The 20,613-nt window shown below is 35.9% G+C and overlaps 3 protein-coding genes across 5 annotated transcripts in view; 1 reads left to right on the top strand and 2 right to left on the bottom strand.

Moving 5' to 3' along the window:
• Positions 1-15,136, bottom strand: part of LOC105976687 (cysteine-rich receptor-like protein kinase 26) — a 49,724-nt gene extending 34,588 nt beyond the window's left edge. Inside the window, exon 1 of the mRNA XM_088818723.1 lies at positions 13,990-15,136. Within this exon, the coding sequence (XP_088674849.1) occupies positions 13,990-14,902 (913 nt within the window). The 5' untranslated portion in view covers positions 14,903-15,136. The remainder of the gene's footprint in view (positions 1-13,989) is intronic.
• Positions 2,868-11,147, top strand: LOC148770491 (protein WHAT'S THIS FACTOR 1 homolog, chloroplastic-like). Its single transcript, XM_088818726.1, has 2 exons — positions 2,868-4,397; positions 10,964-11,147. The coding sequence occupies exon 1, from the start codon at positions 3,137-3,139 to the stop codon at positions 4,310-4,312; it is 1,176 nt and encodes a 391-aa protein (XP_088674852.1). The 5' UTR covers positions 2,868-3,136; the 3' UTR covers positions 4,313-4,397; positions 10,964-11,147.
• A 1,344-nt stretch (positions 15,137-16,480) lies between the features above and the next one.
• Positions 16,481-19,200, bottom strand: LOC105970667 (DNA-directed RNA polymerases II, IV and V subunit 11). Of its 3 annotated transcripts, none has more exons than XR_016031390.1 (7): positions 19,029-19,200; positions 18,603-18,690; positions 18,387-18,476; positions 18,204-18,282; positions 17,749-17,844; positions 16,600-16,789; positions 16,481-16,556 (listed from the first exon to the last, which is right to left on the bottom strand). XR_016031390.1 is itself a non-coding variant. In XM_088818722.1 (6 exons), exons 2-6 carry the CDS (start codon positions 18,653-18,655, stop codon positions 16,742-16,744), a joined length of 366 nt encoding a protein of 121 aa, XP_088674848.1. In that variant the 5' UTR covers positions 18,656-18,690; positions 19,029-19,171; the 3' UTR covers positions 16,481-16,741. The 3 variants fall into 3 exon arrangements, 1 of the variants encoding a protein (XP_088674848.1); XR_016031391.1 differs by having other exon boundaries at positions 18,603-18,687; positions 19,029-19,169; XM_088818722.1 differs by having other exon boundaries at positions 16,481-16,789; positions 19,029-19,171.
• Positions 19,201-20,613: the final 1,413 nt, after the last annotated feature.

Consider the following 20,613-nt stretch of genomic DNA (forward strand, 5'->3'; position numbering starts at 1 on the left):
CAAGGCACGGTTTCAACCTTCTACTGGCCCTCGGGTGATTCAATTGAGTAGAAATATGGTCAATCTTATGAAAGATTCTCAGTATGTCAACGTTTATTTCACCAAGCTTAAGTCCCTGTGGGATGAGCTTATCAATTTTAGGCCTAAGTGTTAATGTGGAGGTTGTTCTCATGAAGAAGTTCTCAAATTGGATCAGTACTATAACGTTGAGTACACTACGACCTTTTTTGATGGCTTTACAAGATTCCTTTCTTGAGCACACTTGTGGTCAGATATTGTTAATGGATCATATTCCTTATAAATTCCTTCTCATAGAGATCATAAGTATTTTGCTACCATTCTTGACATTGATGGCCCTGAGCCTATGATGCACAAGCAATGGCTTTGGGCCCCACTTTTTAAGGGGGCCCCCAAATTAAAAAAAAAAAAAAAAAAGTATATATATACATATATAAATAGCCTTGTGTTTTAGTAATTTAAAATTGAATTTTTATAAATCACAATATTGAATTGAGTTTTAGGGTCTATTTTCAGCCCGTTCAAATTAATTGCACAATTTTCTGTCAAGCATTGGGAATGAAAAACAAAATTCCCTACTGCATCAAATTTAATATTTTACTATCCATCATTAACGGGAAAAAAAAGAGAAATAATTCATTTTTTTTGTCATAACTTATGGTGCAACTACAAAAATTATAAAAAATAATATATATATATATATATATATATATATATATATATATATATATATATATATATATATATATATATATATATATATATATATATATATATATATATATATTTCAATGATATTTAGTGTAGGTTTATGCATTTTTATCCTCATTCACTAATGTCATAATATATTTATTTTTGTTTGTTTTATCAAGTTAAATAAGTATTAATTATAAAAGGATCATCTTTTAAAAGTTCGCTGGCCCCGAAATGCCAGGACCGCCCTTGATTCTTGATGATTGCACTAGATATACTTGGATTTGCATGTTAAAAACCAAGTCTGATATTACTACTCTTTTTCCTAAGTTTTTGCAAATGATCAGCACTTTGGTACTCAAGTTAAGTATTTTAGGTATGATAATGCCCATAAATTACAGTTTCATGACCTTTTTTAAAAACTTGGTATTTTATTTTTTGCATCAGTTTCTTATGTCCAAACCTCTCAACAAAATTATGTGGTTGAAAGAAAGCATGAACATTTGTTAAATGTAGCCCCACTTATTCTGTGTTCATGTTTCAATAGACACATATAGGGAATGCAAGTCCTAGTAATTTATGAAATAACTTGTCCAACTACCATATTTTTGGTTTTGGGTTGGTAAATAGGTAATACAAGATCCTAGGACTGTAACTGACAGTCGTAGTGTAAGAATTTTAACTCTAATATGGATTGATTATTTGTGGGCAGCAGACTCAAGTTCACTATCCTAATGGACCCTTGAATCACTATAATTTACATCATTCATCAAACATGTCGCACCAGGGGATTAGGGCCCGGACGAGGGGTTTGGGCTTTTGGTAACAAAAAAAATAAAAAATCAAAACTTGGTATGGCAAAACAATTACTCAAAAATACAACTCCTGATCGTGACAATTTTGTTATGACTTTTGAAAATAGGTCAAAAGAATAAAATATTTTACGATGAATGTATGACTTGTGGGAGTTTGTTAGTTCGACACTTCTTTATTTTTTATGTATGTTATGAATTTTCGGAGTTCTTTTTTATTTCTTCGTAAATTACTTTTGTTTTGTGGAATAATATTTCCTATTTCAAGGGAATGAAATTTTTTTCTCCATTTTTAGGCGAAATTTGGGATTTTTCAATCCTTATCCCAAATTCGAGTCTAAAAGTTTGGTGGTTTTTTGCAAAACCCATCCCATTGTAATCTCGAATGGCTAAAAAAACTCTGTATTAAAATAATTAGCACAAACCCCCTATAAAAATTAGTCAAGACCAAAAAAAGCCCATGAAAGCATGTTGTGTGATCCACACGCGGATTGTGCGACGAAGAATGTATTTTCTGACATGAAAAGTCAAAAATACCCTCTCAATTTCCTCTCTAAATAAAGATAAATCTAATTGAGTCTCAATATAAATAATTCAAATTTTTGGGTCAAATTGCAAATTTTAAAATTTCTTAAAACAAATAAAAAGAATACAGAAAAAAGAAAAAAAAAAAAAAAATCTGAAGGAATACGTCTTCAGTCTTCTTCCAAATTTCTTCTTCTACCGCAGCCCGTTTCCTTCCGCCAACCGCCTCCTCCACTCTTGTCGCCGGTGACACCATCCGTAGCAGAGGTTATTCCCTCTTCGCCTCATGACTATCTCCTCCTCCATCGCCAATTTCTCTTTGTTGCCGCAAAGTTCTTGAAGAACCTAAGCCCTCCGCCATTCGTCGATAATGGAGGATCTTCATATATTCGTGATTACACAGGGGTTATGTGCAATTAGCTCAAGTTTGGGACATGATCGAGATTTAAAATTTCTAACCCAAATTCCGAAATCCTGATATCGAATATCACGAACTCCTGAAATTCCGTCCCTAACTCACCCCTATTTCAAACAACCATGGGTAAAAATTTAAACAAACTCCTATGAAATAAATTACATTTTTAACAATTTGACTGAAAAAATTGGGGTAATCGGGTACCCTTAAATTACATGTCTTTGGCACTTTGCACCCTTAAATTGAAACAATAACACTTTACACCCTGCAACTGCAATTTGTTGGCATTTTGCACCCTTAACTCATGTCTAATTCAAGGATCCAAAGTGCCAATTAACCGAAAATTTGTGATATCTTTTCTTCAATTTAATGTTGCGAGTGATAGAATGCAACACTAAAAATTAATTTTACCGAAAATCAAATAATAATAATTGACAAAAGGGCTGAATCTGATACCCTAATTCTCAGTCTCTAACCACAATCACCACTACCACCCGCCCACCAGCAACTCCTACACAGATTCTTGAACAATCAGTCAATCCTCAAAGTAAGGTTTGTTATTCATCTTTTTGCTATTGATTTGGTATGGAAGAAATGAAAATTTTAGTCTGTAATCGATATTAATGGATTGCCGCCGAATCAACGGCGGCGCCACCATTCTCCGACCACCGTCATGGGCCTTCTCCACCACCTCCTCTCCCGAACCATCTCAACCCCGTCAAAATCCCACCATCTATTATTCACCCAATTCTCCCACCAATTCTCCACCTCCTTCCTCATCACAAAAACCCCCAAAAAATTCAAGAAAAAACGCAAGAAAAAGGAAAGCCCACGAACCAAACTCGTCCAAACCGAACCAAACCTAATCTCCCACTTCGAATCGATCCTAACCAGAGACGCCCATTTCAGATTCCTAACCAAAACCAGAGAATACCTCTCCAAACAGCCCCAACAAATCCTCCGCCTCGACGACGCCGGCAAGCTCCACCAGCCGCTCGGCTTCCCCCGCGGCCGCAAAGTCCTCAAATCCATCCTCCGCCACCCTCTCATTCTCCAGACCTACCGCCACTCCGACAACAAAATATGGGTCGGTTTCACCGACTTCATGGACCGTTTGTTGCTCACCGAATCGGAGATCGCTAACCACTTGGAGCGGCAGAGGGTGGACGTGGTCCGAAAACTATTGATGATGTCGGCGAATAAGAGAATACCATTAAGCAAGATTTACCACAACAGGCTCTTGTTCGGCATACCGGAAGATTTTAGGGATAGAGTCGTGAAATATCCCGATTATTTTAGAGTAGTGGTCGAAGAAGACGGAAAACGAATTCTTGAATTAGTTGATTGGGATAGTTCGTTGGCGGTGAGTGCTTTGGAGAGGGAGTTTTTAGTGGACGAGGACAAAGTTAAAAGGGCTTTCAAATTCCCGGTAAAACACGGCAAGTTATTGGAGTTGGATTTCGAGGACGAACGGAAGTTGAATTTGTTGAACACGTTGCCTTTGGTTTCGCCGTATTCGGACGGGAGTAAGTTGGATTTGTGGACTTTGGAGGCGGAGAAGTATAGGTTGGGCGTCGTGCACGAGTTTTTGAGCTTGACGTTGGAGAAGAGGGCGTACATACATAACATTGTGGAGTTCAAGGAGGAGTTTAGTCTGACGAAGCATACTTATCAGATGCTTTTGAAGCAAGCGCGGACTTTTTATCTGGCCGGTACGGAGATGAATTGGTGCGTGTTTTTAAAGGATGGTTACGGTGGAGACGGAGAGCTTGTGGATAAGGATCCGCAAGTTGTGTTTAACGAGAGGCTTTATGAATATGCGGATATGCAAGAATTGGAATCCCGGTGAAGTTTTGGATTTTTGAAATGAGTTGTGGGAGCATAGTCGTAGAACTGCTCATCGTGCAATTGGTACAATGTGTAGACTAATGTGGGTATGTTTGTTTAGAATTTATTTCGTGCAGATATAAATTATTTGTGTCAGATTCAGTTTTTCGTTACTGTTGCGTGAAGTGTTGCAACAGTTCGTGAAACAGTTTGTAAAAACAGAAATAAACGAGACACAAATTTTAATGTGGTTCGGATACAATTGTACCCTACATCCACGGGGACCTGCAAATAAAATTTACTAATTTTTAGTTTTACGAATACAATAGTAGGACTTAATCAAAATACAAAGACTCCCTCTTTGTTGACGCCGTTCTTGTAAACTACGCTGAATTATAAATCTTCAATTTGCAGCACGTCCCTTGCTCCGCACGGTTGAACTCCCTTCAACGCTGAGTCCCTCAGTCGGCGGATCGATCTCCTCCCGAGATCTGTTTAAGCCCCTCTCCCGAAGAACCGATCTTCTTTTTGTATAGAAGAAGCAAACTTGTGATACTCCTTGAATCTTGGTGTCTTCACCACAAAGCCTTGAAGCCGGTATATTTCTATGAAAATCACGTATCACGATGGAGCAATAAATATGAGAGCAAATAATATTTTCTCTGTGAATTTTTCTCTCGATAAAAAAGACGCTGGAAGAGCGACACAGAAAAGAGAAAATCTTTCTCTCCAAAAAGCCGCGCTCAATCACGTTGAATGTCTTCCCTTTTATATGTGATTGAATCTTCCTGTACAAGAAAAATAATTAGGTTAAAGAGTCATGGTCAAGAAGGAAAAGGAATTTCATAATATAGAAAATTAAATATTTATTCCTTATCTAATCTAATTTCCACAATTAACAAAATACCAATTAATGAAAATAGATGAGAATACGTAAGATGAATTCTTGACTTTTATTCCTAATAGAAGACTCCTTATAATAAATAATTCTTAATTAATGACAAACAAGAAAAATATCAATATATAAAAGAAATATCTTTCTCTTTCACAAATCACACGTATGTGTGTAATATATGGCAAGAAGGAATTCTTCTTTCACAAGACTTCTACACAAGTCATTAAGTTAAGAATAAATCTTTTTAATTAATAAGATAGTTTCCTATATAAAAGAAACAATTAATGACAAATTAAAGAATTTGAGTAAACAAGGAGACTTCTCTTTTGTGTTTCACGGTACATAAGGACTTGTTGCACAAGTCTTTACTCATCCCTTGTTTATTAGAATCCAATTAGATTCTAACAATCTCCCCCTTTGTCATTGATTGATTCTAATCATTTTCTCCCCCTGAATAAAATGCCTGAAAATAAAACAATAGAGGATATAAGGAAACAATCAAACTAAAGATCATCCTCAGCATCAAAAGAACAACTCATCGTCATAATCTCTTTCAGCAACAAGAGTGGCATGAACTGCTGCAATAGCAAGTGCCACAGTTTCAGCAACTGTTCCCACAGTAGTGGCTTCGGCGAATGGTTCATAATGGAGTCAGCTCTCCCTGCATGCGTTTCTCCCCCTGTAAATGATCCTTAGGCAGCTTCTCTTGTAAATGACTTCACTCTTCCCCTTGCTTACTTGGGTTGGTAGACTTTCGAAGGCGACGTGGTATATCATCCACGTGATAAAAGACTCAGCAAATAACGTAAGCATTAGCTCCTCCTTTTATATTCTTGTGAAGACCTAAACCAATTAATGACAATAAATACAATATTAGAAAAAGTGAAATTTCTTCTATTTTGGATACACACGTTCAGGTGTTAATATGGAGAGATAAATTATTTCTTCTCAAATTATCTAATGAGATAACTAAGGGAAATATGTTTCTCGTATTAATACACATCTCCATAGAATTCCACTTCGTGTTGTGGACTTAGAATCCCACCGAGATTCTAACACTCTCCCCCTTTGGCATTGATTGGTCAGAATATTTACTCCCCCTAAATATATGATACCGAGATTCTAACACTCTCCCCCTTTGGCATTGATTGGTCAGAATATTTACTCCCCCTAAATATATGATACCTGCATGAACAAGGGTTAGCAAATTCAGAATAACATCTGCACATATAAACTGTTGCAACAGTTTATCAAACAGTTCAGCAGATAGTGTAAACCGTAAATAAACCATAGTTCCAAAATACAAGCAGATGATTCATTCAGATAAGCACGAGATAAAAGGATATGCAGTAGCAGAAACAACTTCTCTGCACAATGCTTATTATTTGTCCTATATTTCTGCCCAGCAACTGTCTGATACACTGTAGCAACAGTTGTCGGAACTCCCCCTGTGTTCATGCCATCGTTACTGTTCTTTTCTCCCCCTTTCTGGGCAATCACCATGCATAGATAACGCAACATGCAAGCTGTTCAAACACTTAACAAAAGGATCAAACGAAGAGAGAATCTTGAAAGTAAGTGAGAAGAGTCACCATACACAACTTGCAAACAAAATCACAAACTCAAAAACTCAAAACCACACGATAATTGCAATTTGAAAATCAAAGGATAATGATATCAAATTCAACATTAAATAACAAAGACAACAGACTTTGCCAAACTTCATACGAGACGTGGAAATGCGAGTAGTAGGCCCAATAGATCCGGTTGCAACAAAAATCAAATTTAACCGGCACATAAACAAAAATCCCGTCTCTCTCTCTCTCTCTCTTTTTTTTTTTTTTTTTTTAAATGCCTAATGCAAGACAAGAAGTAAACATGAGAAATAAACATGAGTGAAGAGACATATGTGAATAGGATACTGCATGGACAAACAAAACATATGGGGTTTATCTTCACATTTACGACAAGCGCAATCCCAAAAATCCGACTGCCAATGCAACCAATAAACTTAATAATCCCAAGTCAAACACAAAGATGCTCTTATTAGGTAGCGTACACACACGTCTAATGGTAGCTTTTTCCCATGAAAAACAGAGCAATTAAAATAAAAGGAACGAGATTATGGTGGTCGTGCAATGTGTAGTCCCCTGGGCTTTCTAATTGAGCTTTGTAGTAAGTGTTCGGTCAAGTGGTTTACTGGCTCGACTCAACTAGGCTTCGAACTATTCACTGACCATATATATATAATTTATATTGGCCGTGCAATGTGTAGTCCCCTGGGCTTTCTAATTGAGCCTTGTAGCGAGCTTTCGGCCACGTGATTTACTGGCTCGACTCAAAAAGGCTTCGAACTATTCACTGACCAAATGGTTGTAGTGTAGATATATATATTAGTAACAGTAGTTCAAGAGTAGCTTTCACTCATTAAAAGAGGTAGCTTTTCCCTATAAAAACATCCAACCATGACAAGACTATTCAGAGAAATAAATAAGTTGGAGCCTTTTAAGTAATCATTTTGGGAATTGGTGAAGTTCTACCCCACAAAATTTAGAAATACACAAAGTATCAAATTCACATTTGTCTCAATCATATGCAGTATGCTTAATGCAGGTCCTATATGAGATGCAAAAACATATGAAGTGTCCTACCTCTAAAAGTTGCAAGTCTGGACACACAGACTGTTGCAACAGTTCATGCAACTGCATCAGATTAAACAACATAAATTCCCAGCGATTTTCGCAAGGAATCAAATTTCTGTGCATCAAGGGTTTTTGCAAAAGCATCAGTTAATTCATTCTCCGTTGCAGCATAATCAATTGATACAACCCCCTTTTCGACCAAGCCCCTTATGAAAAGATGACAAATATCAGTAAGCTTAGTTCTCGAATGCTGAATTGGATTCATAAACTTATTTTTCACATACAAATTATCACAATTCAGATTACCAAGTTTTTTATTCCCCAAACTAGTTTTGTCACCAGAACTGTTGGAACAGTCAGTACTATCATCACATGAGTTTAAAGAAGTAATGGCATATAAACAATTAAGATCAGACTTTTTTACCCAGATTTTTTGTTGAGTTTTATTCACTAAATCAACCTTTATCTTGGGTTTTTGAGACGACACAAAAGTATGATCAATTTTAGCGGAAAGTGGTGAGCGGGCCATTATTCTTTTAACTAATTTCAAGTACTTAAAACACCTAGGTCGTATATGACCAGGAGCATGACAAAAATGACAGGTAGGGACAAAACGTTTTCTTTGAGATGACTGAGTTGATGCAACTGTCGCAACAGTTTCTGAAACAGTGGATTGTTTAACAAAATTGATTTTTATTTTTGGATCTTCTTTCTGTTTCAATGCATCATTAGATAGATGATTACGTCCTATACATGTACGACCGCAATTCGGCTGATTTTGGTTCAAAATTTCATTCAAAGTTACCCTACCAGTATTAAACTTAGAAATAGCATCTTGGGTTTGAGCAAATTTAGCCTTCAAGCTATCTGTTTCTCTACTAGCAGAAATAACATTTTGTTCCAGAGTAGAAATTTGTACCTTCAATACTTTGTTTTCCTCAATTAGGACAAGCTTCTCTTTTTCTAAGAATTTATTTGACTCACACACCTGAAGAAATTTTTCGTACATCTTTTCATAGCATTGCTTTATTTCTTCCAAGGTTGACACGTCATCATCGCTGTTGTTTTCTGAATCCCCATCATCACCTGCAAGATTTAACGGAGTTGATCTTTTATCATGTATTGAATGCAAATTATCATACCTAAGGTCTCTCTGAACTGTCTGTCCAACTGTTGCAACAGTTTCAGCGACAGTCTGTTTGCACTCATTTATCTGAGTAGTTCCTTCGTAGGCCTCTTGTAGAACATCCCATGCCTCCTTTGCTGATTTGCACATTGATATCAATTTGAATTGGTCTTCATCGATACAACTCAAGATAGCATTGGTTGCCTTGGAATTATAATCTGCGATTCGTACTTCTTCATCACTCCACTTCTCTTTTGGGGTTTGAATGATCTCGTGTGACTCATTCATTGAGGTAGGAGGTGTCCAACCAATTACAATCGCGCGCCAGGCCCATTCATCGATAGATTTGATGAACATCTTCATCCTTATTTTCCAATCAGAGTAGTTCAATTCACCCAAGAGAGGTGGTAGGAATGCGCCTTCACGATGATTATTCATGTCTGCACAAAAAAATAAAAAAATAATTAAATCCCAAAATCTCACTAAGTGTATCTAGTGACAGGCTCTTGATGCCAATTGTTAGAATTTATTTCGTGCAGATATAAATTATTTGTGTCAGATTCAGTTTTTCGTTACTGTTGCGTGAAGTGTTGCAACAGTTCGTGAAACAGTTTGTAAAAACAGAAATAAACGAGACACAAATTTTAATGTGGTTCGGATACAATTGTACCCTACATCCACGGGGACCTGCAAATAAAATTTACTAATTTTTAGTTTTACGAATACAATAGTAGGACTTAATCAAAATACAAAGACTCCCTCTTTGTTGACGCCGTTCTTGTAAACTACGCTGAATTATAAATCTTCAATTTGCAGCACGTCCCTTGCTCCGCACGGTTGAACTCCCTTCAACGCTGAGTCCCTCAGTCGGCGGATCGATCTCCTCCCGAGATCTGTTTAAGCCCCTCTCCCGAAGAACCGATCTTCTTTTTGTATAGAAGAAGCAAACTTGTGATACTCCTTGAATCTTGGTGTCTTCACCACAAAGCCTTGAAGCCGGTATATTTCTATGAAAATCACGTATCACGATGGAGCAATAAATATGAGAGCAAATAATATTTTCTCTGTGAATTTTTCTCTCGATAAAAAAGACGCTGGAAGAGCGACACAGAAAAGAGAAAATCTTTCTCTCCAAAAAGCCGCGCTCAATCACGTTGAATGTCTTCCCTTTTATATGTGATTGAATCTTCCTGTACAAGAAAAATAATTAGGTTAAAGAGTCATGGTCAAGAAGGAAAAGGAATTTCATAATATAGAAAATTAAATATTTATTCCTTATCTAATCTAATTTCCACAATTAACAAAATACCAATTAATGAAAATAGATGAGAATACGTAAGATGAATTCTTGACTTTTATTCCTAATAGAAGACTCCTTATAATAAATAATTCTTAATTAATGACAAACAAGAAAAATATCAATATATAAAAGAAATATCTTTCTCTTTCACAAATCACACGTATGTGTGTAATATATGGCAAGAAGGAATTCTTCTTTCACAAGACTTCTACACAAGTCATTAAGTTAAGAATAAATCTTTTTAATTAATAAGATAGTTTCCTATATAAAAGAAACAATTAATGACAAATTAAAGAATTTGAGTAAACAAGGAGACTTCTCTTTTGTGTTTCACGGTACATAAGGACTTGTTGCACAAGTCTTTACTCATCCCTTGTTTATTAGAATCCAATTAGATTCTAACAATATTGTGTTGCATAAAGAACAGAAGTGTTTTAGAAGGGGGCGGCTATTGGCAATACCATTTTTTCTTTCGTCACTGGCATTTGTGTTTGTGGTCTTGTGTTCGTTAATGATAGGAGTGTAGTTTCTTTTGGATGGTCTCACTAAGCAAAACTGGTATTTCGAATAGCTGCCCCCCTTTTAGAATGCCGTATTTGTATTTCTCTATAGTAGATAGTATGTTGGTAACCAACGGTCAGTTCCTTGGTTTATTTAGTTTTTAATACCCAATTCATTCATTAACTATGAGCCCTCATCAAGATCTGCAGCCCAGGGCTGGTGCGCGTCGAAGAGAGAGAGAGAGAGAGACGATAATGCAGAATCAGATGTACACAGCAGAGCTTCGCGACGAGAATCCACACGCAAACGAAACACATTGGAAACATCATCACAAAAGTACATACTCATCCTCAATTTTAAAAATAAACACAATATACTCCCATCTTTTCATAACAACGGTCTCTTCTTAAAAATATGTTGTTCTATATTATGTCACGTTAGATTTTCAATACTGCATTAAATGCATCTTTTCATGTTTTAACCTTGTGAATTCAACTATAAGTATTAACTCTCTCTTATCATATCATTAAATGATCAAGGGTATTTTAGTCTTTCTAATGTATTTTGCCTAAAATTAATACACATTTATTGACATTCTTCTGTAATGCTAAAAACGACAGTTAATTAGGAACAGATGGAGTAGTTGATAATGAAAACGACTAGTCATTAACAATGTTTGTAGGATAGTGTTTCAACACAAAATGCTCATTTTGTTGTTATGAGACTACAAACAAGAGAATAATTACCTCATTAAATATAAAAAAAATGTATAAAATAAAACAAACAACAATGAAGAAGGAAGATGCATTTTTGGGCTCCAAAATGATTGGAAAATACACACTAACAATTAAGGATGTCTAGCGGTCTTAGCTACCGTGGATATAACTCAGTAATCGAGGCTTCGTTTATGGACTGGTCACCTAATTTGTCCTCGTGACGTTTTATCAACTCCATGTCTCTTGAATTGGGTACGAAAAATGCAGGTTGTAATGGCTCTGACAAACTTGTAGAGACGTTGTTGAGCAATTGAACAACCGAAGTCATTATTGGTCTTTCAATTGCATTTTCTTGTACGCACAACAAACCGATATGAATGCATCTTAATATTTCACGCAGATAAGAACCCGAACGAATCGTAGTTAATGTCGGATCTATCATTGCTTCAGGTGTCCCCTCTCTCCAATTTCTCCACGCCTGCGAGTATATATATATTTCACACCTTAATTAGCTATATGAAATTATATGTTTAATAATAAGTTGACTTTAAATTAAATAACACATTAATTTTGCTATACTTTTACTTACAAAACTTAGCATGGTCTCCGAGTTCTCTTCGTTTGCGAAAGAATTATTATTCAGCCCGCTAACAATCTCCAGGACTAGCACACCAAAGCTGTACACATCCAATTTAACTGACAATTCACCACGCCTGGCATACTCGGGCGCTATGTATCCACTGCAATATATGGTAAACACGTTATGCATTGAAGATTTGATATGTTTTTTGAACTATACGTATATAAGTAAAGGACTTACCGGGTTCCAACAATTGTACCGGTATTACCTAATAGACTTTCGTCTCGTGGAAACAACCTTGCCAATCCAAAATCAGCTATTTTAGGGTTCATTTCAGCATCTAGTAGGATGTTAGCAGCTTTTAGATCACGGTGAATAACACGTAAACGAGAGTCCTCGTGCAGATAAACAAGTCCTTTCGCAATACCCTCTATAATTTTCTGGCGCATTTTCCAATCAATCTCACAATGTCTCGTCCGATCTACATGCCCAACAATATCAACATATTATTATTGATAAGAATCTTCCAAAAAAAAAATAATAGTGGCGATCACAACTAATAAAATGTGAAAAAAAATGAACAAAGGTGGTTTGTTAGTTAAAGAACAAAAAGAAAAAAAGAAAATCGAAATAGAAACATTACCAAAAATATAACGATCTAGGCTTCCGTTCTGAACGAATTCATATACAAGAAGTCTTTCAGTCCCTTCCTGCGCATATCCTAAGAGCCTAACCAGATTCCTGTGCTGAAGTTTTGCAACTAACAACACTTCATTATTGAATTGCGAATCTCCTTGTTGTGAACGCATGGACAGCCTTTTCACTGCTATTTCTTCGTCATTTTTAAGTTTTCCCTAAGATAAATTAAAAAAAAAAAAATCCCTGAGTTAACAAATCACATTTTTATTTTATTTTTATCTAGTTATACGTACTTTATGTTCCTACCTTGTACACAACACCAAATCCTCCTTGCCCCAATTTGTTAGCAATAGAGAAATTATCAGTTGCAGCACGAATTGTGGCAAAATCATTATTTTGGAATTCTGAGCTGTTATCATCGTCGTCTAATTCAACAAGTAAAAAGGGGGCATGCAAATACATTAATTAGTTAAATTCTTTGAAATCGAGTTGAACGTATTGGAAATAGACAAAGAATTTACCGGCAATTATTTTACCTGGCTTCTTCGTAAATATTTTCTTTCTCAGACAGACGCCGATGCAAGCACCTACTATCAAACACACAACTACCGAAACAACAATGATGATAATGACAGCCCCGTTTGTATTATTGCCAGAAGCGTTTCCTGCAAATTTCATAGAGAGATAATAATATTAGCTTGTCTTATAATTTTTGAAATTGTGTTTTAAATAAGGGTAAATTACAACCACACCCCTGATGTATGATCAAATTACGTAAAACCCCCTCATGTTTGGGTAATTACAACCACCCTCAACTATAAATCTTCTTACATGTCCACCCTTGCGGTTTCAAATTTAGTGGATTCTTCCAGATTATATGGAATATTATCACTTTTGTACTCGCTTTATCCCATTTGAACTCCACATTTTGAAGCAAGATGAACATAAGATGTGTTTTTTGACTTGTATATATTAGATTGAGGTGCATCAGAAACTGTATTTTTACAAAAAACGAGTACAAAATAGAGCACATTCCACGAAATCTAGATGATTATGTTGAATTTGATACCATAAGTGTGGAGATGTAAGAAAAAATGATAGTTGATGGGTAAATGTAATTATCCAAACAACATGGATTTTTTCATAAATTGACCATACTTCAGGGATGATTGTAATTTACCCTTTAAATAAAAGTGCAACCGCTAAATCTCTAAATCACCAACATTAAGTCAAAAAACAATAGATATGCTCTAACAGAAAATCATTTAATATTTATATCTCCAACAGTAAATTTAATTACCTGGGAGAGGAGAAGACAATAGTGGCATAGGTGGATCAGATGCATCTGCAGGTGCAGATGCAGGTACTGTCGGTACTGAAGGAGGTGGTCGCGGTGGCGGTGGCGGTGGCGATATAATCGCTCGTACTTCCTGAATCCTACTTATATTGTAAAACGGTCCAATCTCGTACCGAAGATTACAGTTGATGCTAAGAATCTTCACCGACCCACCACTATCACAACATTTCGAGATCTGTCGACCGGCCGTGACCAAGCAAGCATCGCATTCCTCGGAAGATATATCCGGCGTACACTGCAGCAGCGCGAATATCGTCTGGAAATCCGACACGGTACGGTTCCCGGCGGCAACCTTCATCAGATTGCCGCCGGAAGCCGCCTCCCCGCGGAGGTCGTCCATCAGCAGCCCGCGTGCCTGCCTGAACTGATCGGGGTTCGAAACTTCAGTCCCCTTTTGCTTGTTGACGAAGTAACTACCCGTGGGGGTGATCCGGTATATGGGTTCGTCCGAGTACCTTAACGTGCAGAATTCCTTCCAAAGAATCGCCTTGTTCAGGTTCGGGCACGAATCCAAGATCTTCACGGTAGCGTTTCGGACACAAGCACGACACATGTCGAGATTTATGTCGGCTCGGCAGAGAGCAATGGCGTAGGCTGTGTCGACGCCTCGGTTTTGACCAACCGAAGCGCTGTAGAAACCGGTGTCGTTTATGTTCGTGGAGAGCGATGAGAGAAGGGTGCCGAGATTGTCGCTGTAAGTGCTGTTACTTGTGTATTTGCCGCTCTGGAGGAAGCAGATAAAGTCAGAAGAAGTTGTATCTAATGTGATATTTAGCTGGGCAAAGGTGGACATATTTTTCAGTATCATGACCGCCACAGATACAAAGGGAAGCCATGCAATAACTTGAATATTCATAACAACTGTATTATTATTATTATTATTATTATTATTATTATTATTATTATTATTATTATTATTATTATTATTATTATTATGAGATCTAGTAGAGGAGAAGAAAAGCTTTCACTCAGACGCAGATGCAGGATTTATGATTTTACCTATCCACTCTAATATTGCCTTTTTCTGCCAAATAATAATATTAAATGGTTACTCTCCCGAATTTCAAATTTCTTCCAAGCAAATTAATTGTCATATTTAAATATTTATTTTTTGCCACTTGCATAATACCAGATTATAGATGGCCACATATAATTAGTGAATATTGAATACATTGTTCCCCCCCCTTTAAGAAAGGCAGGCTTTATAAGATTCCCTTGGTTGGATATTGACACAAGGGACCAAGTAAGAGGCCCTCAAATTATGTACACATTTGATATAGACTACTTTGTCCAGCCTAAGTGACTTTGGGGAGTGCCAATGCGAGCATGACATGTGTAAAAGAAAAGATGAAATGACTAAAGTCTTTATACTCCGTATTCTAAAACGAGGAAAAACAACAAGCTCGTTTTACAAGTATTGAGTAGGAGGAGTAGTTGATATAGACTACTTCGTCTGCCCTAAGTGACCTTGGGGACCGGTTCGGATTTTTTGTCCAGACCGAGGAACTAGTTCGAAATTCGGCCTAACAGGGATGCGGCAATCCACACCTCGGTATATATAGGTATTTGGGAGGAGCACGCATTAAAGTAAGGAAAGAACGAACTGCGTCTATTAGATACTTTCAGAAAGCCCAACTGTGAACTTTGAGCCCAAGAAACCATTGAGGAAAAACCCTAATAAGGAAACCTTGGAGTTCAAGGCAGGGGATTTGACATCTATAAAAGAGAGTCATTTTTCTGTCTTAAAATCTAATGAATATAGACGATATTATACACATAAAAAAAAACCATCATTACTCTCAACTGACTTGATTGTAGCTTTCCCGCCGGGAACCTCTCCCGGCGTTACAGGTACCTTGACCGTTCAAATTTCCGGCGTTGAAGAGGAGATCCATTGGCGTTTCATAGAAGCAACTACAAAGGGACGAAATCAACATTCAATTTCATTATGAGAATAAAAATTAAGGAAAAATTAGCAACAACCCCTTATTTTGGAAATTTATGTAAGGGAGAACCCTTTTTGTCTTATAATTTGAGTGAACTTCCTTAAGTTATATTCTAACTAATTTTTAGATATTAAATTTCAATACTACAGAGTTCCATCTGAATATGTATTCATTGGTGACAATGGTTATCAAATTTGATGGTGTTTTTGGGGTAAAAAACTGGCGAGTTTAATTTTGAAAATTTAATAGGTTAATATCAACGCTAGGTGGAATAGATTAAACCGAAATGAGTGGTTATGTCTTATAATTTGAGTGAACTTCCTTAAGTTATCCAAGTGTCCTTGTCCAATTTGCCATTTGCCCTTAAAAACACACACACACAATCTCACTAAAATTAAATTGCATTTTAATGCAATTTTTGAAGTTCTACAATCCCACTATTTTAATCTACGAATAACTACAAACTAAAAAGAAAAATGAAAACAACGAACTTAAGGGTATTAGTGCATTTAATTTTACACAAAAACTCAAAGGTTTTAGTGCTTTAATTTAAAAATTGAGGCGCTTGCATGTTCATCTTCTCAATTGATCCATACATTTAGTTTACGAGATCATATTCCTGATTTGACAATGGAATAAACATGCATAAAGCTTCCACCTAATCAACGTTTACGATAAACAAAGTTTCATCGACCTATCACAAACCGCAGGTACATACAATTTACTACAAGTAACGACAGACATGCAGCTTAATACTCCTGCGTTTGCTGTTTTCCGGTGTGCCTTGCCAATGCCACCTGTGAAACATTTCAAACAGACAATATTTGTAGTAAATATAATAAACAGTATGATACGTAATGAAATATGAAGCTAAGTTCGTAACTATGAAGAAGGATCATATTCGGTGAAACTGTCCATACATGATACAACACAGGGACTATATCCTACAAAGGCCTTGAAAAATATCTCCAGCCAACATAAGTTCCTATCCAAATTCAAGAACTCTATTACGTACGATGCAAATAAACAAGCAGGACTCTTCTTTTCAGCTTTGTTGTACCTAATCTCATAAACTTAACCCATATATAATAGGGCAAATTATGGCCAACCCCCTGAAGTAAGGCCAAATTACAAAAAACTCCCTTATGTTTGGGTAATTACAACCACCCCCTCAACTATGTATTGTCTTACACGTCCAACCTTACGATGTCAAATTTACCTACTAACTGAGGGGGTTTTTCGTAAGAAAATACATAGTTGAGGGGGTGATTGTAGTCTACCTCAGGGGGGTTGCCGTAATTTGCCCCAATATAATAATATAAAGCAAAACTCATTATCCAGAACATACATTAAACTTAGACAAACTGAAAGAGCTGCAAGCTTTTGGTTCTGTAATACTTTTACGGCTACTTTTTAAGCCCGAGAGTTTCCAGAACATTATGTGGCAGTTTCTATCTAAATTTACACGAGAGCAGCATTACATGCCAAATAAGGAAAACAATTTGCACATTGTAACTGAGGAATTAGACTAATAAACGTATAGCATTTGATTACGCATAGATCCATTTGATGTTGCAGTCACCGACCAACTTTTCTATATTATTATACACCAAGACTTTACAGCTCAAAATACAACAACCCGGGAAAATATCAAATAACTATAGAACGAATTAGTTGAATTTACTAAAATAGCCCTCTATTTGGGATTCATCCCCACAATAAATAGAGTCGAACAACAGTGCTAAAAGAGCATTACCTCGAATTCATTCTTGAGATGATCCAATTCCTTGTCCAAATCATTGATAGCCTGATTATATGCCTGCATAGGCGAAGACTGGCTTGTAGTGTGTATCTGCAAATCAATTAAATAATCAAACACATCAAAACCAATGCAAACCGAAATATGAATATGAAGAAAAAATAAGAAATTTGTGTAAATTTTTTTGCTCGATTAGGATTTACGACATACAGTTAAACCTCTATAAATTAATAGAGTCGGGATCAGCCAAATTATTAATTTAGCGAAATATTAATTTAATATAATATTTTTTAACACGTTGCCTTCGAGTTGGGACCAGGAAAACATATTACTTAAACGAGGTTATTAATTTATCGAGTATTAATTTATCGAGGTTCTACTGTACTATGATTAAAACATTGTCTGAATTAAGAAGATGAGGAACAGGGAAATATGAAATGATAAATACAAACCCTTAAAAGTATCTTGTACTGAAGAGGGTGCGGCAACTTATAGCCAGCAAATAGCACGTTCTCATCCCTGTGCAATTGCCTGTTTTTCATTCGACAGAAACGATTAGGGTTTTCAAGAAAAAAAGGTGAATACTGAAACTATTACAAAAACGAAAAAGAAAAAATAAACATATAATCATATACATGCGGACAATGTTGCCGATGGTGTGGTCCTCACGCTCGACTGTAAACGACGCCGCGTTTATGATTTTCGTGTCCCTCTCGTACGACACCCTGTTTTGCCAATCAAATTTCCATCATCCCAAAATTTAAACAAGAAAACAAAAAACAAAAAGGGTAAAATATATGTTTGTGTGTGTGTGTGTGTGTGTGTGTGTGTGAGAGTGAGAGTTTGAGTACTTGGAGACACCCTCGGGGACGACGAATCGTTCATAACGATCGGGGGCATTCATTGTCGCTTCCTCGCTGCTTTTTGCTTCGGCTTCTACTACAATAAAACCAATATGTTTTTTAAACACGATACCGGATTTTAATTTTTTTTTTCATACAAAAAAATCCATCAGATAAACAACAAAAACTAAAATTACAACATTCTACTATATATTTTTGGTAAATAAAAACACCAATGTTCTTAATATTCATAGAATCATTCCTATTATCGGTGTGTTCTATTGATTGATTTTTTATTTATTTTTTATTTCATGGTATTAATCCCATTCCTGCTTTATAACCCCCAACCAAACGCACCCCCGCGGAATTTCGTTCCTCCGGCGAATCAAATTCAACACAAGCATGAAATACAAATAGTTTACAGAGATGGCTTACAGTGGCTTGTGGCGGTGGGTTGTGGCGGCGAATTGCGGCAGCGGCGGGAATGGTGGAAGCCCTAATATCGCAGGGGTGGTACCAGTGAAGAAGAAAGGAAAATTGCAATTGACTATTTGTGCTACACTGCTATTGCATTTGCTGCGCCATTTGTGAATTTCATTATTTATTTTAGTTTTCTTTTTTCATTTTTCCCTGAACATCGACGTCGTTTCATTACTGATTTTCACTCTTTTTTTCTTTTTTTTTTTTTGTAAAATTAAAACGCATCTAATGGGCTCGTTTGGGGTTTCTAAATAAATTAAGAATATATATGATAATTGGGAAATTATAAATACATGATGATTTTTAGTAGGTCATTTTTTTAACTTCAATTTTTAATCTCACTTCACACATTCATCATTTCTTTAAATTTATTGTTCTAAATAAAGTTTTCATGTTTCACTTTTATTATATTTGACGCTGCTCCAAAATGGTGGGTCAGCCCAATGGTCTTGAAGCCCGTAGATCTCTTAAGTTCGGGAATCTTTAAGTCCATTATCAAGAATGTCGAGGGTTCTTATCACGTGTTCAAAGGGATCAAAGGTGTGGGTCTGCCGAATAACATATAAAACAAATCAAGACACTAGTGACTCATCGGGTGGGCCCGTCGATTATTCTTCGACGCTCAAGTTAGATATTGGAAGTGATACCTTGTCTTTATAGGAGGACTTGATTACTAGTTTCTTGTAAACTTTTAATGTGGAACACGTGTAGAAGTGTGAAACTTCTTGTACATATTCAATGTGGGAGAAAATTATAGAAGTGATGCTCTAATTGAATTTTTCCCTTAATTGACATTTAATGGACCGGGTTTAAGATCCAATTAGACACATCAATATTTACATTTAATTAAATTTTGTGTTGTTGAATTTTCAATTTATTTTTACTTTTAGAATTAAATAGGGGGATTATCTACACTCAAAATATGTCTTGAAATTAAAAATATAGGTTTCAACTTAGAGTAAGAATTTTGGGCTGATTTGTAATTAAAAACAGAAAAAAGTGTTGATAAAATTCGAGCTGGAAAAGTTTCACAAATCCTGAAAAACAAACGTTTACGGTAGTCTGACTTATGTTCAGTACAAAATTGTGTTTTAATGATTAATAATGCAATATCTTACAAAATAAAGGTTTGAAAGAAAAAGATGGAGTTAGTCCTAGGTTTTAATTTATTAAATAATATATCCTACATTTACTAAAAGATATCCTGTATTTATCAGCACCCATGATAATTTGAGTTTTTTTGGTAGTATTTGATCAAATATATTACATCGTCTCATCTACTATTATATTGGGGGCGGCTAAAATAAATCTCATTTCTTTCTTAATAGATGGTGTTTGTAAAAGCTTATTTAAAAACAAAAGTTATGAATTGTGTTAAGTTAGTTTTAAGTGTTTATTTTTAAAAGTTGGGGGTGTTTGCAATTTTGTTGGAGAATAAACTTAAATGAAAAAGCAGGGTTGTGGATACTTAACAAATCATAGTTTAAAGTTGCTTATTTTAAGAGAAGCAAAATCAAAAATTCATTTTGCAAACACTTAA

The sequence above is a fragment of the Erythranthe guttata genome, chromosome 5, assembly GCF_056151865.1.
Source record: "Erythranthe guttata isolate IM_541 chromosome 5, IM_541, whole genome shotgun sequence".
NCBI classification, from domain to species: Eukaryota; Viridiplantae; Streptophyta; class Magnoliopsida; order Lamiales; family Phrymaceae; genus Erythranthe; species Erythranthe guttata.